This window comes from Myxocyprinus asiaticus, chromosome 37 (assembly GCF_019703515.2).
Source record: "Myxocyprinus asiaticus isolate MX2 ecotype Aquarium Trade chromosome 37, UBuf_Myxa_2, whole genome shotgun sequence".
Taxonomy (NCBI): Eukaryota; Metazoa; Chordata; class Actinopteri; order Cypriniformes; family Catostomidae; genus Myxocyprinus; species Myxocyprinus asiaticus.
In genome coordinates, this window is record NC_059380.1 from 28,680,297 (window position 1) to 28,700,117 (window position 19,821).

Sequence of the window (19,821 nt, forward strand, 5' to 3'; positions counted from 1 at the left end):
CAAGGCCTGTAGGTTTACATCGTCTCTGACGGCCAAGGCCTACTGTGCCGCTGGACAAGCCGCCTCTGCCCTGCACACCATGGCTTTCCTGCAAGTCCGCCAAGGCGCTAAAGGAACTGCACGAGGGTAGTTGCGCCCCGGGATTGATGCAGGAACTGCGCTCGGCGACCGGCCTCGCACTTCGAGAGAGGGAGGTCACGGTGCGGTCTCTCGGGCGGATGATGTCCACATTAGTGGTCCAGGAGCGCCAACTTTGGCTCAACCTGGTCGAGATGGGTGAGGCCAATAGGACACGATTCCTTGCTACCCCCATCTCCCAGGCTGGCCTATTCGGCGACACCATCAAGGACTTTGCCCAGCAGTTCTCGACGGTGGAGCAGTAGACGGAGGCTATCTGGCATATCCTGCCCCGGCGCGGCTCAAGATCCTGCACCCCATCTACTCGTCGCCTAGGGCGTCCCCCTGCGGTGACTGCACCGGCTCTGCCGCAGCCCACTCCTTCGGCCCGGCCCCGGCGTGGAGCCCACCGCAGGAAGCAGACGCCACCTGTCTCGCGGCCGCCCAGAACCCGTGAAAGGCTTCAAAGCTCCCTTGAGACGGGCGACCCAAGGATGAAGAAAACCCGCTGCTCTGGAGCTGGTAAGCAGACCTCTCCATCTTTTTGTTACCTTTTGCATTTAATTGCACTGCATGCCCAAGTGGCTGCTGTACTCAAGAGTTCAGCAAGAGCGGTTTCCTTGTTCCCTGGGTCATGTATCCGGTGTGCACGGCCGTCATCACGACCACCGTCCACCACTCTATTTGGCAGGTTTGGCGCTCCAGCGGCGGTCTCCCGCCCCTGAGCGCCCAGCTGTGGCACAAATCCACCCCCGATGTGACAGTCTACATGGGTCACGAGGACAGGCCTCTTCCTCCCCCGTCCCAGGCTGTTCCGGGGGTGGTCACAAGGAACCAGGTAAATGCTTCGATGTCCTTAGACTCAGCACGGCCACGACATGGTGTGGCACCTCGAGCTCTGCCCCGCCGCGAGGCCCCACCTGCCGGTACGTCCGACGATGTTGTCCCTTTGGTCCCCCTTGTGCGGAACTTGGACACGTGGCTTGCGCTTTTCAATCCGTCGCGATGGCTGGTCCAGACCGACCAACTCGGCTACGCGATTCAGTTCGCCGGGCGTCCGCCCAGGTTCAGCGAGACAAAAACGCAGCTACCTTGCGCGGAGATCGCTACTCTCCTACAAAAGGGTGCGATAGAACCTGTCCCTCCAGCCGAGATGAAGAAGGGGTTTTACAGCCCCTACTTCATCGTACTGAAAAAAGGCAGTGGGTTGTGGACAATCTTGGACCTGTGAGTACTGAACTGGGCTTTACACAGACTCCCGTTCAAGATGCAGACGCAAAAACGCATTGTGGCGAGCGTCCAGCATCAAGATTGGTTCGTGGTGGTAGACCTGAAAGACGCGTACATCCACGTCTTGATCCTTCCTCGACACAGACCCTTCCTGCGGTTTGCAATCGAGGGTCAGGCATATCAGTACAAGGTCCTCCCTTCTGGCCTGTCCCTGTCTCCTCACATCTTCACGAAGGTCGCAGAGGCAGTCCTTGCCCCGCTAAGGGAGGTGGGCATTCGCATTCTCAACTATCTCGACGACTGGCTAATCTTAGCTCACTCTCGGGACATGTTGTGCACACACAGGGACTTGGTGCTCTCACACCTCAGCCGACTAGGGCTTCGGGTCAACCAGGAAAAGAGCAAGCTCCTCCCGGTTCAGAGCATCTCTTTTCTCGGTTTGGAGTTGGACTCGGTCTCTTTGACAGCACGCCTCACGAACGAGCACGCCCAGTCGGTGTTGTTCTGTTTGAAGGCGTTCAAACAGAAAACAGCGGTTCCACTGAAACTTTTTCAGAGGCTCCTGGGGCATATGGCATCCTCAGCGGTGGCCACACCGCTCGGGTTGATGCATATGAGACCGCTTCAGCACTGGCTTCAGACTCGAGTCCCGAGATGGGCATGGCACCGCGGGACACATCGCGTGGTCATCACGCCGGTCTGTCATCGTCTTTTCAGCCCTTGGACCGACCTCTCATTTCTATGGGCAGGTGTTCCCCTAGAACTGGTCTCCAGGCGCGTCGTGGTCACGACGGTCACCTCCAAAAAGGGCTGGGGCGCTGATTGCAACGGGCATGCAGCCGCCGGCTTGTGGACGGGCCTGCGACTGCATTGGCACATCAACTGCCTCAAGTTGTTGGCATATCTGCTCGCCCTGCGGAGGTTTCGGCCATTGATCCAGGGCAAGCACGTGTTAGTTCAGACAGACAACACAGCAACGGTAGCATATGTCAACCGCCAAGGCGGTCAACTCGCCCGCCGTCTCCTCCTCTGGAGTCAGCAGCACTTCATGTCATTGCGAGCCATTCACATCCTGGGCAACCTCAACACTACAGCGGACGCGCTGTCACGACAGGTTACCCTCAGGGGAGAGTGGAGACTCCACCCTCAGGTGGTCCAGCTGATTTGGAGTCGATTCGGACAGGCACAGGTGCACCTGTTCGCCTCCCAAGAATCCTCCTCACTGCCCACTCTGGTTACGCCCTGACCGAGGCCCCCCTTGGCATAAACGTGCTGGCACATAGCCGGCCCCCTGGCATATGCAAATATGCGTTTTCCCCCAGTGAGCCTACTTGCACAGACCCTGTGCAAGGTCAGGGAGGATGAGGAGCAGGTCATCCTGGTAGCACCCTACTGGCGAATTCCCTTGAGGAAGGATCTTCTTTCTCAGGGACAGGGCACCATCTGGCACCCGCGACCAGACCTCTGGAATCTCCATGTCTGGCCCCTGAACGGGACACGGAAGAGCCTACAGAAGTGCCTACTTCTTCAGGGTCTACAGAGAGCCCCCTTTGAGCCTTTGCAGTCAGCTGAGCTTAAGGCACTCTCCTTGAAGACTGCCCTCCTGACTGCACTCACTTCCATCAAGAGTGTAGGAGACCTGCAAGCATTCTCTGTCAGCGAAACGTGCCTGGAGTTCGGTCCGGGCTACTCTCACGTGATCCTTAGACCCCGACCGGGCTATGTGCCCAAGGTTCCCACGACCCCTTTTAGGGACCAGGTGGTGAACCTGCAAGCACTGCCCCAGGAGGAGGCAGACCCTGCCCTGTCGTTGCTGTGAGCATGCTTTACGCATCTATTGGGATCGCACGCAGAGCTTTAGGATCTCTGAGCAGCTCTTTGTCTGCTCTGGTGCACAGCGGAAAGGAAGTGCTGCCTCCAAGCAGAGAATCGCCCACTGGCTCATTGACACCATAACTATGGCATATCACGCCCAGGACATGCCGCCCCCAGTAGGGCTACAAGCCCATTCTACCAGGGGTGTAGCATCCTCCTGGGCCCTGGCCAGGGGTGCCTCTCCAACAGACAATTGCAGAGCAGCAGGCTGGGCAACACCCAACACCTTTGCAAGGTTCTACAACCTCCGGGTGGAACCGGTTTCATCCCAGGTAGTGGCACGCAATACAAGCGGATAAGCCCGGGATAGTCAGCCGGGTGTATTGCTTGCACATAGCACCTTGCACCTCCTTTTGAGCTGAAGACGTGCGCCATTAATTTCCAGTAGTGTTCACAAACTTTGTTCCCTGGTTGACTTCCTCCGAGCCCTGTGGCAGTCGAGTTTTCGGAGAGACTCGCTGCCGGCCCAGTACACGTGCTAACTAATTGCCCTGTTCTGGGGAAGGTGCTCTGCATGTGGAAGTTCCCTGTAAGGCTAACCCCATGCAATATATATCTTCCGTTAGTTCGTTTCCCTGTTGGCAAACTGCGTCTTCCTTGGGCAGGGCCCCTCTGCCCCAGTCTCCATGTTTGTAGTAACTCCTCCCCTGTTGGGTAGGATCTACCTTGAAGACTCTCCACATGGTCAGAAAGACCATGTGACGTATTTTTCCACTTAAATATCCCCCCCTCTCTTTGGGCGAGGTGTGGTCTCCGCGTTGTCTTCCCCTTGGGAGGGGCACCCCCCGACTAACCTGGCGGCCCAGTCAGATAATCCCCCTTCTTTTTTAGGGAGTGGAAAAAAGAAGGGGAAAAGAGGCCATGACTGGGTTAGCCTGTCTCTATCTTTTGGGTAGTCGACTTGTCCCCAAAGGGCCGTTCGACACTCATAACTATGTTGGGGGTGGTTACATGTCGACCTGGTGTGTTGGCTATGAGGCACACAGTAGTCTGCCCACCACACACCGCCAGTTCACGTAACACAGTTCAGCCAATTGTGGCGTTTCGTATAGGGACCCCTAATGTCACTACATCGACACAACGTCGAGTGAGTGACAGATAGGGAATGTCATGGTTACTTGTGTAACCTCCGTTCCCTGATGGAGGGAACAAGACATTGTGTCCCTCCTGCCACAACGCTGAACTACCCGCTGAAATGGCCGGACCTTATATCGGCTCCTCAGCATAAAACCTGAATGAATGGTTGCATACCAGCTCCTTTTATACCCGTATGTCCGGGGAAGTGGCATGCAAATACCACTCGCCAATTTTCATTGGTCTTTTATCCAAGACCAGAGGCTTCTTGGGCTCCCAAGAGTGACCCCTAGTGTCACTACATCGACACAACGTCTCGTTCCCTCCATCAGGGAATGGAGGTCACACAAGTAACCATGACATTTTCCTGAATAATAAGCCATGGCTAACAAAAGATTTGAAGATGTGTCTAAATGAAAACAAGGCTGCTTTTATTACAGAAAATAATGATATGGTCAGGGAAAAAGAGAAGGAATTTCGGTCTGAAGTAAGGATGGCTAAAATAGATTTTAAAAATAAAATAGAGTGTACGTTTTTTGGGGGGAATGTAAAACTTGGCTTGGGAAGGATTAAATGCAATGATGGTGAAAGAAAAGGCAAGACAAAATAAAATATCCAAAAAGTTGATTGTGCAAATTTTGTTAATGAATTAAGCGTTTTTTTGACAGATTTGATTCCATAGATGCTAAAAAGAAAAATGAAAAAGTTCTTGAAGAAATATCTGCATGCCCTGCAGTTCATCTGTCAAAAAATGAGGTAGCTAAGTGCTTGGCCCATAGTAAAATTAATAAAGCACCAGGCCCTGGTGGGCTAAGGGGTAAGGTGTTAAAGCTCTGTAGTTATGAGCTTAAAGGACCTTTCACCCAGCTATTTCAACTATTGCTTAATGTTCAAACTGTACCACATACGTGGAAGGTATCCACGGTAATACCTATTCCCAAAATATCAGGGGCTAGATTACTGGAAGATTTCAGATCAGTTGTTCAGACTTCAATGTTGGCTAAATGTATGGAAAGAGTTTTGTGTAAGCATTTGATGTCATCAGTTTGCAAAGTTCTAGATCTCTTACAATTTGCATACAGACCACACAGGGGGACAGAACATGCCACACTTATATTAAGTGATTTTATGGCAAAGCACATACAAGATTCAAATTCTTATGTATGGGTTCTTTTTTATTGATTTTAGCTCAGCTTTTAATACTATGCAGGTGCATACACATTTATCACATTTGTGTAATTTGAATGTAAATTTTAATTTGATACATTGGATTAAAGATTTTCTTTCAGATCAGCCACAAAGAGTTTTCATGAACTCTAATGAACTGGTCTTAAATACAGTGGCTCCTCAAGGTTGTGTATTGTCACCTGATTTGTTTTCAATATATACCAATGAGTTACAGATTCAGAATCAAACAGCTAGATTAATCAAGTATGCTGATGATATGGTATTGTTGGAAGCTTGTATGAAGGATCAATCATTGAGTGAGCAAACCTATTTTAATAATGTTAAGACTCTTGAGGAATAGTGTCAATCAAGTCCATTCCATATAAATGTGAAGTATTTTTAATGTTAAATTGGATGAACAGCAACTGATGAGAAGAACAGTACTTAGTGGACAGGTAGCCGCGACCACAATGTTCTCATGGGCATATTCTCGTAATGAGAACATGTCCCATCCACAAATGCTGTCTCAGCGTGCATGGCTGTCTGATGGGGAGAGATAATGGCCGCATCCCTTAGCACAAGGGCGAAAGGACATCTTTAAAAAGATGCCAACCATCTGTGCAAACTCTTTTAGAGGAAATCTGCTCTTTTACACCTGTGAACTCAGCTGCCGAAGTGCCCAGGGGAAGAACTACACTTGACCATGTGAGAGTGAGACCACTGATCTGCGCCTTAAATCCAGCAGAACGTAGAATGAGATGACGAGACGAACACAATGTGTGCATTCGGCTCCGAAGAACAAGTCTGAATGACTTATACCTGTATATCTGGGGCGGAGAGTGGTATGCAAATTCCACTCGCCAATTCTCATTGGCCTTTTCTGAATAAATCAGAGGTGAGAGGTGAGAGGTGAGCGAACCCCTAGTGTCACTACATCGACACAACGTCGAGTGAGTGATCGATAGGGAACTATAGTTTGCTCATCTTAAATCTGTGGAGTGGTTAAAAAATGTGTTTTAATGACTTCAACCTAAGTGTATGTAAACTTCTGACTTCAACTGTACCTATGACCATTAGACTGCTCAGTGGAGGAGTGTAATGATTGTTTGTACCATTTTTATTTGGTTATGCAATTGTGATCATTTATGAATGAGATTTTGTGCATTATGATGTATTACTTTTAATTCGGTCTCTAATTATTGTGTGTTTTTGTATTGTGGTGTGAAGCCAAAGGAACATTTCCACATCAATGGACAATAAATGATAAAGTGAAATAAAGTAATGAACACTGTTATTAATGTCTAAACTCTCCGTACCGGTTTACGTCACACTGTAGTTCATCAAGGTCAAGTTGCTGAATACTGAATCAGTGTTGATATGTACAGTAAATGTGGCCGTCATCTGTAAATGGGCTGGTTGTAACATCATAAAAATAAAGATTTCTGAATGAGTCGTATTTTACAGCTTAGTTTCACTTAATGATCTGGGTGGACCGGGAGGACATTTTGAGTTGTGAATATTAGGTTCTCAACTGGTTTTGCTTCAGGACCCAGATTTTACATTGGACATCAAGTGGTGTGCAATCAAAATACTAAATGTAGTCTGGGTTGTATTTTCTTTAATCTTACATAGTTTTGTTCATGGTTTTCAAGCATGAGGGCATGTCATGCAACCTGTCCAAGTTGGCATCTGCCTTATTTGGCTTCTACATACTTTGACATTAACAACAAAGGTTTGGGAAGTGTTTTCTTCTTCCTTTTAACCCTTTTACAACTACTAATACTTCTGGTCTTTAGTGACCCAGAAACACATTACACCACATGTACCCTCATCCAATTTTTTGGGAGTTATGCCCACACCTTTTTAGTATTCCTCAACCTGTGTCTTCTAAATAGTAACAACAACAAAAAATCAGTCCCTCCAGAATTTTTCGATCTTTCAATCACAAGAACTTAAGCAATTTCAACCAGCGTCTACATAATTTGCAGTAGCTTGCAATTTAGCATAATTATCGCAATTGTTCCGCATAAAATGTGAATCTCATCGCTTGTCCTTAATCCTTACGTGCTCTTCAAGAGCTGCTCTAAATGGTCCGAGGTGCGGCTTGGTGATGGCATCATTTATTTTGGATTGCTGACATATTGCATGTACTGTTGCAACAGAAAATGAGACACAACATTCATGAAACGTATTCATGATTGGCATTTATATATTATTTACTTGAAATACCTCATTCGGATAGTACAATGTGATTAAAGTGCCCAACAATCGCAGTTCTCTCAGATAAACACGGTTAAATCAAATGATCGCAATCATGTGATGTAATAATATCGACAGGCCTAGTGTTGAATTCTCATTTGTGTTTTTAGTTTACCATTTTATTGTAGGTTTACTATTTTAACCACACCAAAGTTTACTTGTATTGTCTGAGGCAGAAAATATTCATATAAAAATAATTAAGGGTCTTCTGTTAAACTCGTATTAGCCATATCACAGGTTTCACATCTTAAATGTAATTTATTTTTATGTGTTTTAATTATTTTTTGCTTGCTAGCTGCATACTCAGTTGTTATGCACTACATTTTTTACAGGCAATTGCACTTATATAGTCACTGACACAAATTACACAAGTATAGGCTATTATGATTACTTAATTAACAAAAAAATGCAAATTCTGCAGCAAATACAGTCATTTTGGGAAGAAATAATCAGAAAAAAGAGCCACAAAATCCTGGTGGGACTGAAAAAGACATTTTTTTTATAACTGCTGTATTACCAATGTATGAGTCATTGAAGCCCCGAGATATGTAATAGTGTTGGGTGTTTTTTGCGCTTCAATAAATCATATTTTTATGATTATTTCATATCTGTATAAGTTTACTATCACAGGATACATACAGTATTTCTTAAAAAATACCTCATCTGGATAGTACAAGACAAATGAGTACTACATTCATACAAATGACAACTATATTGTTGATTTTCTTTGTGACAATGGTGAATTATCAGTATCCCATATGTGTGTATACATACATACTGTATTATACATGCTATTTGTTACTAAAGGAGGCGCTGATGTTTCAGTGATTGACTTGATTTACATTTGACATTGCTATTTGATGAAAAAGCAACGTGTAAGTAAACTGTAGCATGTGTAGCACATGAACAGTATGATTTGGCTATTGACATTTAGGTGTACTACTGAAATTATGCAACTTGTGTGTCTATTTAGATTCAAAAAGTGCCTGAGATAATACATACAATATGTGTAGCTTATGTCTAGCTTATGTTTAATGTGTGGCTCAAAATGTGTTTGACAGCCAGTTGCCTCTCATGAAATTTTAGTGTGGAATTAATGAATCCTGTTCAATATTTGTTGCATCATCTCTTTGATATTTGAAAAATAAAACATCAAAATATATCAGAATATATCTTATTCCATTATTCTTTTTTATAGTATTGAAAATGTTTTGAAAATTGGACATTCTCTGGACATTTTGTAGATCCATTTAAGACATATATATATATATATATATATATATATATATATATATATATATATATATATATATATATATATATATATATGTTTGGCAAAACACCCATGCACTGAAAGTTGATAAGTCTTAAATATTTTGCTATTATAATTATTCTATGGTAAGTTGCATTTTATTATTTGCATTTAGCATTGTTTTTTCAGATGTGGGTTGCGATCCACCATTTTATTTCAAAATGGCAAGAATCCTGTTTTCCATAATATAGTATCTTTATTTCAAATTGACAAACTGCTGAGTTACTGACATGATATAACAGCACCTGGTAAAATGTACATACACACCCACACTCACAAAATTGACCCAGAACTCAGGGGGCATAACACACCGACAGAAAATAAATAAACCTGACGATTGCTTTAACAGCTCTCAGCATTATGCTAATATGCAGACAGCTCTTTATATAAAATTCCAATCATATGAGCACTCACATTCTGTCACTTCACAGCCCAGCAGTGTGTCTATGTGTGTATGTCTGTGTGTGTGTGTGTGTGTGTGTGAAGGTAGGTAAGTTGAGCAAGCACAGTAAGTTCTTCACTGGCAAATCCTTAAGAGGATTGAGGTTTAAAAATAAATTTGACAGGGATTTTTACTTAACTTCACATTTCACCACACTATGGTAAAGTAAGTGTATGGAGGTTACCAGTGACAGACATACTCACTCTTGTCAGAAGAAATTACATCCAAAATGTAGTTCAATAAGTATCACTCCATGCTCAGGATGTGTTAAAGCGGTTACAATACACTTCGCGCTCCATTCACTCCCATTCAAACGCATCCTAACGCAGGAGACCGGAAAAACAAGCTCATGTAAAGAAATATCCGGATGAAAGTTCATTGGTGAACTACCTGGGAATCCATATAACAAGAGGACACATTACCAATAGAAGATCGAAACATCACACCCTGACCTCTTGGCTCAATACAAAGAATACTTATTTCAAAGCTGCATGTTTTATTGTTGCAGGAAAGTGAGTAGATAATATATTTGAACATTTTGAATATAATAATATTTGTTATTTGTGATGTCTTATTTAATCACACCAGAGGCCCTCCTGCGTGACATCATATCCTTGTCTGTTGCATTGTCTTAAAAAAAAAATGTGCATGCTCGACCCACCCTTTACCTGTCAGAATTATAATTTTTTTTTTAGTAATTGTTCAAACTATTTGTATGATTAGTCTGCTTCACAACGTGCCTAAGAACACCCCTTCAATATGCAGACTGACCACACAGGAGGTCAAAAGTTCTGCTGCTGAAATCAGTCTGTACTTATTGATATTCAAATCACAGCCACCAGTGGCCAAAGATGGAAGTGCTGTTGATGTGAAATGTCCACAGGGTGGCGTTAAAAGCGAGTATTTTTAGTTGTAAAGGACATACGTAATACACTCAACAGGAATGCATATTTCAGTAACCCCACTTCCTAACTCAAACCCCAACCATAATCCTAACCGTCAGTGGAGTAAAAATTTTATTTTAGATGAAAATGCAACCTCCGGGTCCTCCAAATTGTTTATGTGAGCGCTGTTACTTTCTGGTTTCCATAGGACAAGAACCCATATCTCAGACACTGCACACTCAACATGCTATTTGTAGCACCACAGTAAAAGGTGGACATGTTTGAATTAATGCAAAAATGTCTAATTGGGGGATGACGCATGTCAATAATTTGACAGAATGGGATCAATTTCAGGGCACGTGAACATTCTAAAGCCGTGTGTTGATTTCTCGTGTGATCTTGTTGACCAGTGGCATTTTCTCCAAAGAGGCAAGGGAGGCAGTGCCTCCTCAAAAAATTTGGGTGAGAAAAATAATCAACTGTACATAAATAAAACAAATAATTTTTATAGCAGTCATATTTCCAAAGTAAATGTGTCAAACAGTGACATCAGCGGATAAAGTTTCAGAGTGAGGCAGTGTCCCTTCACCCCACTGCGATCTCATTGAACACTGTCATGATGTGTATGTGAGGGGGGTAACTGTGAAATACAGGCACAACGTGAGGGCCAGTCTTTCGTAGCTTTGACTAAAATGGCAAAGAACGGACTGTGGTCAGTCCGTGGGCCTGCGGTCTGAGGCTGAGACTACATTAGGGGAGATATTGATTCTACTTAGCACTGATTTTCTAGTCACACTGTCAATCAATTAATGCGATAATGCTCACCTCTAATGCTCTACCAGCGGGTCTCAGCAAACCGTTATGAATGGTACGATCAACTCGGACATCACATAAATGAAATATGTAATAGTGTGTCAGTGAGCCGGCTTTTATTGAGCACTCCTTAACAGTACAGCTCCGTGCCACCATGCCATTATTACAGAGGAGTAGATGGTGACTGATCTGAAAATAAAGTGACTATAAAAAAATAATAGGCAAACAGATAAAAGATACATGAAACAAGCTTGTTGCTGTATTATTGTTGCCATTTTTGGAGCAATGTAAAAACAAATTATTATAATAAAACGCATTAACTTGATAAGTCTTTGATTTGACTTACTGTAATATGAACATACAAAGATGTTATAGTATGCTTATAAACACTGTAAGATAAACTGTATTTCATATTCACTCCCATACAAAAATCTGATATATGGCCATGAAAATATGTATAAAACTATAGTACATTTATTTGGACATAGATGTAGGCTACATATACATATTCCACTATTATTTGGGACAATATAAAATATGTTACATGTATGAAATCAGATTTTGGTTTTAGTATTCTGAAAATTATGTTTTTGCATACTGTACTGTATACAGTATGTGCAAGTATATGATATTTCTATCAGTGTAAACCATAGCCTACATCAACATACATACTAAAGGCATTTGTGTAAACTGAAATATAAATGTACATTAGACTTAAAAAAAAAAAAAACTCATTTCAAAAATCCACCACACGCCACTGTTGTTGACCTGTAGTCATGGCTTATTGTTTTAATTTGGCTGATCTTTGGAAATTCTGAGATAATCTTATCAGCCCATATGTTGAAACCCTCTTAAAATAGAGGGTCAATAACACTTCCCACCACTTAAAACCAATACTTCATGATTTCAATCACATTTCAAATTTAGATAACATTCATTATTATCATAACAGTAGGGTTCTGGAAATAAAAATCAAATTCATTCAATACAGACCTACCATGAGCTGAGGTTGTTACAGGATGTGATGGAAATCACTGTGATTTTTTTGTGAACTAGGTATCAATGAGCAAGACTGTATATTCTGCTGTTTTTTTTAAGGTTATATGAGTGAAAAAATCTGTCCAAAAAATAAATAAAATAAAATTATGATCACAAAGTGATCACATTTTTGGTGTTTTTTTCTCTGTAAAGAACTGGTGGAGACTGTTGTTCAATTATTTAAATGAATTTTTCATGCCACTCTATTTAAAAGCTTTCCTCTAAATGACATGTAAAAACAAAATGACTGTGGTTGTTTGCTTTGTAAGTCAGAATGTCTTAGAGGCAGTTCTTGGCCAGAATGAGCTGCATTATGAACCAAACCTTTTGCCGTTTATTTGAAAAAGGTAAATCTAAAACCACTCCCCAACAACAGCACTTTAAATACTAATGTTGTCATTACTGGAATAATTAAGTTGTCTTAATTAAACATTACATGAAATGTTAAGTTTTGGGCTCATAACTCAAACATCTAAGTTCTGTGAACTTATTTTTCTTAAAAATCCATAGATTTGAGATTTTAAGTGTTATTAACTCAAACTATTGAGTACAATATTTAGGCTTCAGGCAATATCCACAATGCCTTGCACTTGAATTAATTATGTTTCCTTGGTAAAAGGGAACATATAGGGGAATTTAAATAGACGTTATTAAAAATGTGTGTGATGTCACCAGTAGGGTAATCTGTGTACTGTTTGACCAAGATGGACCCTGTTAACACAATCTTAGTTCTCCTTGTGCATGTGCAACTGAAGAACAGTTATGCATATGCATTTCTGTGGAGAGATAAGTTTATTTAATGATTGACATAAAATCTGTTATAACCTTCATTATTTAAGCTGTGTTGTTGTATGACCTAAATTTGAGTCCATTTGTGTAAAATTATTAAGTTGAAACAACAACATTTAAATAGCAAATCTGAGTTAAGTCTACTTGCATCTAGTTAACTTAGTTGTGTAAAATGTAAATATTTTAAATAGCAAATTATTTCTTGTTTTTAATAAATGAAATTAATTAATATTTAGAAAAAAAAAATCTACTATCACACAATATATCTGCATAATGAAAAACAAAAACAAAAAAAACAATACTGAAGTTTGTGATGATGACGTAGTAGTTGTTACCTCTGCAGTGCGGGCCCTCGTCTTCTCCATCAGTGCAGTCTGGCACTCCGTTACACAGTTTACTCATGTGAACACACATATCTGATCCAAAACACTGATGCTCATTAGGAGGACACCGCGACACACGGTTATGAGGACCTGAAAGAGGCACATCACATAACATCAGTTTACACACAATAATAGTACACTATCCTACTACATGTTACTGTTACACACATTTATCATGTTTTGTAGTCTTTAGAATAGTGATTTTGAAAGCTTCATGTCCTTCATGTCCTTTGCGGTCCTGTGGTGTTTCTATAACTACAATAATAAAATGATTATAAGCTAGTGGCACGGTCTGGTGGGAAAAGCACATGCTCCATCACGTTATGTCGACTTGTCTCTCCTTTCTTTAAAAAAAAACAAAACAAAAAACACAAACAAAACAAAAAACAAACAAACAAACAAACCCCCCCCCCCAAAGGTATAGTCACAAAATATAAACAATATGCAAGTCACCATGATTTTAGTGTGATAAAATCGCTTACTAACCTTTGCTGTGTAAAGTGTTAGCAAATTTTTTAAACTTCGTATAACAATGTAACGCTGTAAACATTGCAATTAATGTAAGTGCTTTGATAAAATTATAAGCTTCACATTTCTGCCTTTAAACCCTCCAAAAATTTTCCCCATTCACTTCCATTGTAAGTGCCTCACTGTAACCTCGAGTTTTTTTTGCCACGCTGTCGATTAACCTTAACTTGCATCGAACCTGGAATGTTCCTTTAATTAGATACTCTCCTTAACAAAACACAACATAAGTGTCAGTGTAACATTTTAACAGAACTGAAATAACATCACAGAAATGTCTTCCCTCTAATAAGATTGAAAACGGATATGTATGAGAATATTAAAGATAAAGTTATTTTCTTTGTGTATATTTGTATCCTTTTTTTTTTTTTTTTTTTTTTGAAGGCTAACAGTACATTTTGCGATTTGTATAACTAACGTAACAAGCAATTGATTTTTTTGGTGCAAAATACTCCACAAGACACACATAAAAATGCATGTTTAAACCATTACAATCTATAAACTTCAGCAGAAAAAAAAAAATCAGTTAAAATCAAATGTAACATTGCTGGCAATGACAGGCAGACGAAGATGGTAATTAAGCAGAACCCATGTGCAGTTTATTTACATGGTGCAGTAAATCCATAAACTGGAAACCCAAGATGTGAAAACATAAACATAAACATGAACAGGAAACATGAATCTTAACTATAAACTTGACTTGACTCTAGACTTGACTATAAAACAAAACAAAACATAAACATGTTCTAGACTTGACTTGACATCCAAACAACGTACATTAACAATACCTGACAAGAGACAATGGCAAACATAAGGGCTTAAATACACAGACATGGGTAACGAGTAAACAAGACAACCAATCACAAGACTGAACTAATAAACAAGATAACAAGACAATGACCATGAACCAGTGACATAACATAATTAATAACAAGACTATAACCAATGGGAACAGGACACATGAACATGAGGGAAACAGGATAAATCACATGACTTGACATGGAAACACTTTTCAAAATAAAAGACATTAACACAAAACATGAACAAAAACACATCTAGACGTGACATATCCCCCCCACTAGGGGCGGCTCCCAACACCCCAAAACATAAACACAAAGTTTATTATGAGGGAACCGAGGGGGGGGCTGTGGCGAATTGACGTGGCTACATGACGTGGTAACATGGTACGGCAGGATCACTGACTTGGCCATGGTAGGCGTGGATGCTGACTCGTTGGCCGTGGCAGGCGTGAGCACTGGCTCGTAGAGCGGAGGCGGGCCTGGACCGTGGAGCAGAGGCGGGCCTGGACTGTGGAGCAAAGGCTCGCTTGTGACATGGCATAGAACAGTCTGGGGCTTGGCTAAGACATGGCATGGAGCAGACTGAAGCTTGGCTCTGACATAGCATGGACCAGACTGAGGTTCGGCTATGACATGGCGTGAAGCAGACTGAGGCGTGATTGTGACAGGCTCAGGCATTGCTGTGACATGGCATAGAGCAGGCTGAGGCATTGCTGTGACATGACCTGGAGCAGACTTAGGCGTGGCTGTGACATTGCAGGGAGCTGACTCAGGCATGGCTGTGACATGGCAGGGAGCAGACTCTGGCGTGGCTGTAACATGGCATGGAGCTGACTCAGGCATGGCTGTGACATGGCATTGAGCAGGCCGAGGCGTGGCTGTGACATGGCATGGAGCTGACTGAGGCGTTGCAGTGGAAGGCAGAGCCGTGGGAGGCTCAAGGGGCGAAGCCATGGAAAGCAGAGCCATGGGAGCCTCGAGGGGCGAAGCTGTGGAAGGCAGAGCCGTGGAAGGCTCGAGGCTAAGAGTCCTGAATGACTGGGAAATGACCTCCGTGTTTGTGAGCATGAGCAGAGACTTGGGAATGACCTCTGTGGTCGGGAACACTGGCAGAGACTTGGCAACAACCTCCGTGGTCGTGAACACTGGCAGAGACTCTGGAACGACCTCCGTGGTCGTGAACATGTGCAGAGACTTGGGAACGACCTCTGTGGTCATGAACATGGGCAGAGACTTGGGAACGACCTCTGTGGTCGTGAACCCTGGCAGAGACTTGGGAACGACCTCCGTGGTCGTGAACCCTGGCAGAGACTTGGGAACGACCTCTGTGGTCGTGAGTACAGGCTGAGACTGGGGAATAACCTCCATGGTCGTGAGTACAGGCTGAGACTGGGGAACGACCTCCGTGGTCGTGAGTACAGGCAGAGACTGGAGAACGACCTCCATGGTCGTGAGTACAGGCAGAGACAGGGGAACGACCTCTGTGGTCGAGAGTACAGGCTGAGACTGGGGAAAAGGTGTCCTTTTCCTTCTCCTCCTTTTCCGGACAGCTGGGATGAACTGAACTATACTAGACTAGACTAGACTAGACTTGACTTGACTTGACTTAACATCCAAACGACATACATTAACAATACCTAAAAAGAGACAATGGCAAACATAAGGGCTTAAATACAAAGACATGGGTAACAAGTAAACAAGACAACCAATCACAAGACTGAACTAATAACAAGACTATAACCAATGGGTACAAGACACATGAACATGAGGGAAACAGGATAATCACATGACTTGACATGGAAACACTTTTCAAAATAAAAGACATTAACACAATACATGAACAAAAACACATCTAGACGTGACAACTATCTATCTCTCTATCTATCTATCATTATGCATATTCTTCTGTAAAAAAAAAAAGAAGAAGAAGGCATTAAGTTTGTAATAAAAAAGTTTGGGCAGATGTAAATTGTAGCCATTTGTATCATTTTTTAAAAAATGTCAGAGAGTGTCCCACTTACCTGTTTTATACCTTTCCTTCTATGGTAATATTTTTCATGCTTTGAAACTGCTTTCATACACTATTTTTCTAAAAAATCCCAGTTTACAGGTTGTATTATGACTGTGTCCATAAATGTGTGGTCATGTACTTGTGAGTCATGGAATAATCTTTGTTTGTGTCTGAAGTCTTCATCGGTTCTAGATTGGACAGAACACCGGCTGTGGGTTGAACACAGACCAAAAGTCCCTAAGCTGACCAGAAATGAGCAAAACAAATGTTCTCTGAACATCTTGTTGATGAGATCATTAATACAGCGTCAGTAAAAACACACACCAGTGATGATATATTATGTAGCTGTTCTGTTACGCTATGAGATGGGGGTTATCAAAACTCATGAGAACTCATGCATAATGAGACAAATGGCTGCAATGTCTTAAAAAAAGAAAAATGATAGTACCTATCCTTTCAAGATGGTGTGTCAAAAACAGTTCAACTAAACGAGTCTCAAGACTGCTGAGTGCTGCTGTTCTACTGAGTTGTCCTATGTTCAACTGTCTTTGAACATAAGAGCACATCCTATAGGAAAGCCCTATAAGAAACATGTCTGATCAAAGTTTGGTGGGCATGACGCTAAATAAGCCTAATTAGGGCTTCCATAATACTAGTCGTTCAGACAGACGACCCACCAACATGTCATTTATAAAAACAAGTTTGATTTACATGATTTACACATTCCAACTAGCAATCACAGAGCAATGCACTAACAACCACTCTGTACACCCATACAGCAATACCCAGGACTGGAACATTCTTAATAATGTCGCCACCTACTGGCACAAAGGTGTAATTTGCAGAAACTGTCACTGAACGAATCAGTAAACAAATCTTTTTGGAAAATGAATTCAAAAGACTCGAGTCACAGAGATTAATCAAAATCTCCACCACAATACCACTAGACAAAAATCTTTATGTCTGTAAGCCTATTCTATTTTTGACTGAGGATTAATTTTTATTCAGTTTTTTATTTATTTATTAATTTTTTTAATCTTTTGAAAATTTTTCTAACATACACTGTGGTCCACAAGTGAAAATGCCTCTAATTTAAACTAATTTATAATTCAATAGTACTGTATTTAATACTATTAATACATATTATATCAGCACAAAAAATTAGTATGAAGTTGAAAAATGTACAAATATTACAGAATTTCCACTTACCAAATACTAAGAAATTCGGAAATCCATGTAAATTTGATGCTCGACACAGACAGTCTTCATCTGTGCGCATGCACCTGCTGTTGACTGTTCTAAAAGAGCATCACAAAGCAGTCATAGAGCACTTGCGTTGAACATGTTTGTATTCGCTCGCAGTCAAAAGAGTATACTTTGAAAAGGCAACGGGGTTGACTGAGCATGATCCAATCCTGAACACAGAAGAATTTGTGTAACCGGGCATTTATTCTCTAGGGGGGTCCGGGGGCCGCAACAACAAGTTCGGTGTTCAGTTGTAGGTAAATATCCACTTCATCCAGCGCTGTTTGTTCTTTGTGTTCTTAAGTATCCTGACGCTGTTTTACTGGGTGAGAAACCGTTTAGCCTATTCACAGAAAATAAATGACACAAAAGAATGACTCTTTTGGGTATCGGGCATCGTAGTTCTGATTTTTAAACGGCCATATGTCAACGTCATATCTGAAATATTCTGAGAGAAAATGCTTCACAGGTCAGTCGAAGCGGTCATGGTACGCACAGTGCGTACAGTCGAACAGCTGCAGGCGCCACTGGTAGCAGCCTATCGACAACACACTGTCCTGAGTGAAAAGAATAATGGGAATCAAAGTCCTTACTGAAAAACACCTTTTTTCCCAGGTGTCAGAATGAACGAAAGTGCTGGAGCAAGTGGACCTACTAACAGAAACCAACTTGAGACCCACACAAAGTTTATGCCAATGAAATTTGTCCAATTGTACTGACATTTGTCCAACGACTCTTACATTACTCAAGATGGTGCCGAGTATGGCTGCATCATTGCGAGCTCCGACACAACATTGCAGGTTTTGTTTGTTTTGTTTACAGTTCTTTTTTTCTTGGATGTTGTCTGCCTTATTGTATACGATAGACAAACACTTTTGGACATTGGTTCTGCAATTGCACACCGAAAATCGGACTTCCAATTCCTCAATGCCGACCCGCTGTTTACAAAAACACCAGCGGAGCCCTTTGTCTGGGCTGCCCAGCTGCGGAAACACAGAAGGAAAAGGGGAAATAGAGCCGGCATTCTCACCAGAGTAAGATGTCGCGCAAATCGACCCCCCGCTACCCAGTATTCTACTGGCAAATGTTCAGTCTCTGGACAACAAGCTCTGCGAGCTGAGAATGTGGACCTCTTTCCAACGAGAGACGAGGGACTGCTGCATTATCTGCCTTACAGAAAGCACCGAGCGAACAGAGCGAAAGACCTCTCAGGTAAAAGCAGAGGTGGTGGTGTATGTTTTATGATCAACAAATCCTGGTGTGATCAGGGGAACGTACATTCTATCAAGTCTTTCTGCTCTCCTGATCTAGAGTTTCTCATGCTTCTGTGTCGACCATTCTGGCTACCGAGGCCAGAATTCACAGCGGTCAATATCACTGCTGTGTACGTCCCGCCACAAGCCGACACAGACTGGGCACTCCAGGAACTGTATGGGAGTATAAGTGAGCAGGAAACCGCGCACCCTGAGGCCGTGTTCATTGTGACCGGGGACTTTAACAAAGCCAATCTCAAATCAATTACACCAAAATACCACCAACATATCAGTTTCAACACACGAGGGGACCGGGTTTTGGACCATTGCCACTCTCCCTTCCGGGATGGCTACAAATCCCTCCCCCATCCACCATTTGGCAAATCAGACCACTCTTCCATTCTCCTTCTGCCCGCTTACAGGCAGAAACTGAAACAGGAAGCACCCACCCTCAGAATAATCCAGTGCTGGTCGGACCAATCAGATTCTATGCTACAAGACTGTTTTGATCACGCGGACTGGGAGATGTTCCGGTCCGCCTCTGATGATGACATTGAGGTTTATGCTGATAGCGTAAAGCGTTTCATCAGAAAGTGTGTAGAGG

The 19,821-nt window shown here is 42.4% G+C and overlaps 1 protein-coding gene across 1 annotated transcript in view; it reads right to left on the bottom strand.

Moving 5' to 3' along the window:
• The window catches only part of lrp1aa (low density lipoprotein receptor-related protein 1Aa), a 396,987-nt gene that overhangs the window by 292,837 nt on the left and 84,329 nt on the right, over positions 1-19,821 (bottom strand). The window contains exon 3 of the mRNA XM_051676564.1: positions 13,336-13,473. Within this exon, the coding sequence (XP_051532524.1) occupies positions 13,336-13,473 (138 nt within the window). The remainder of the gene's footprint in view (positions 1-13,335; positions 13,474-19,821) is intronic.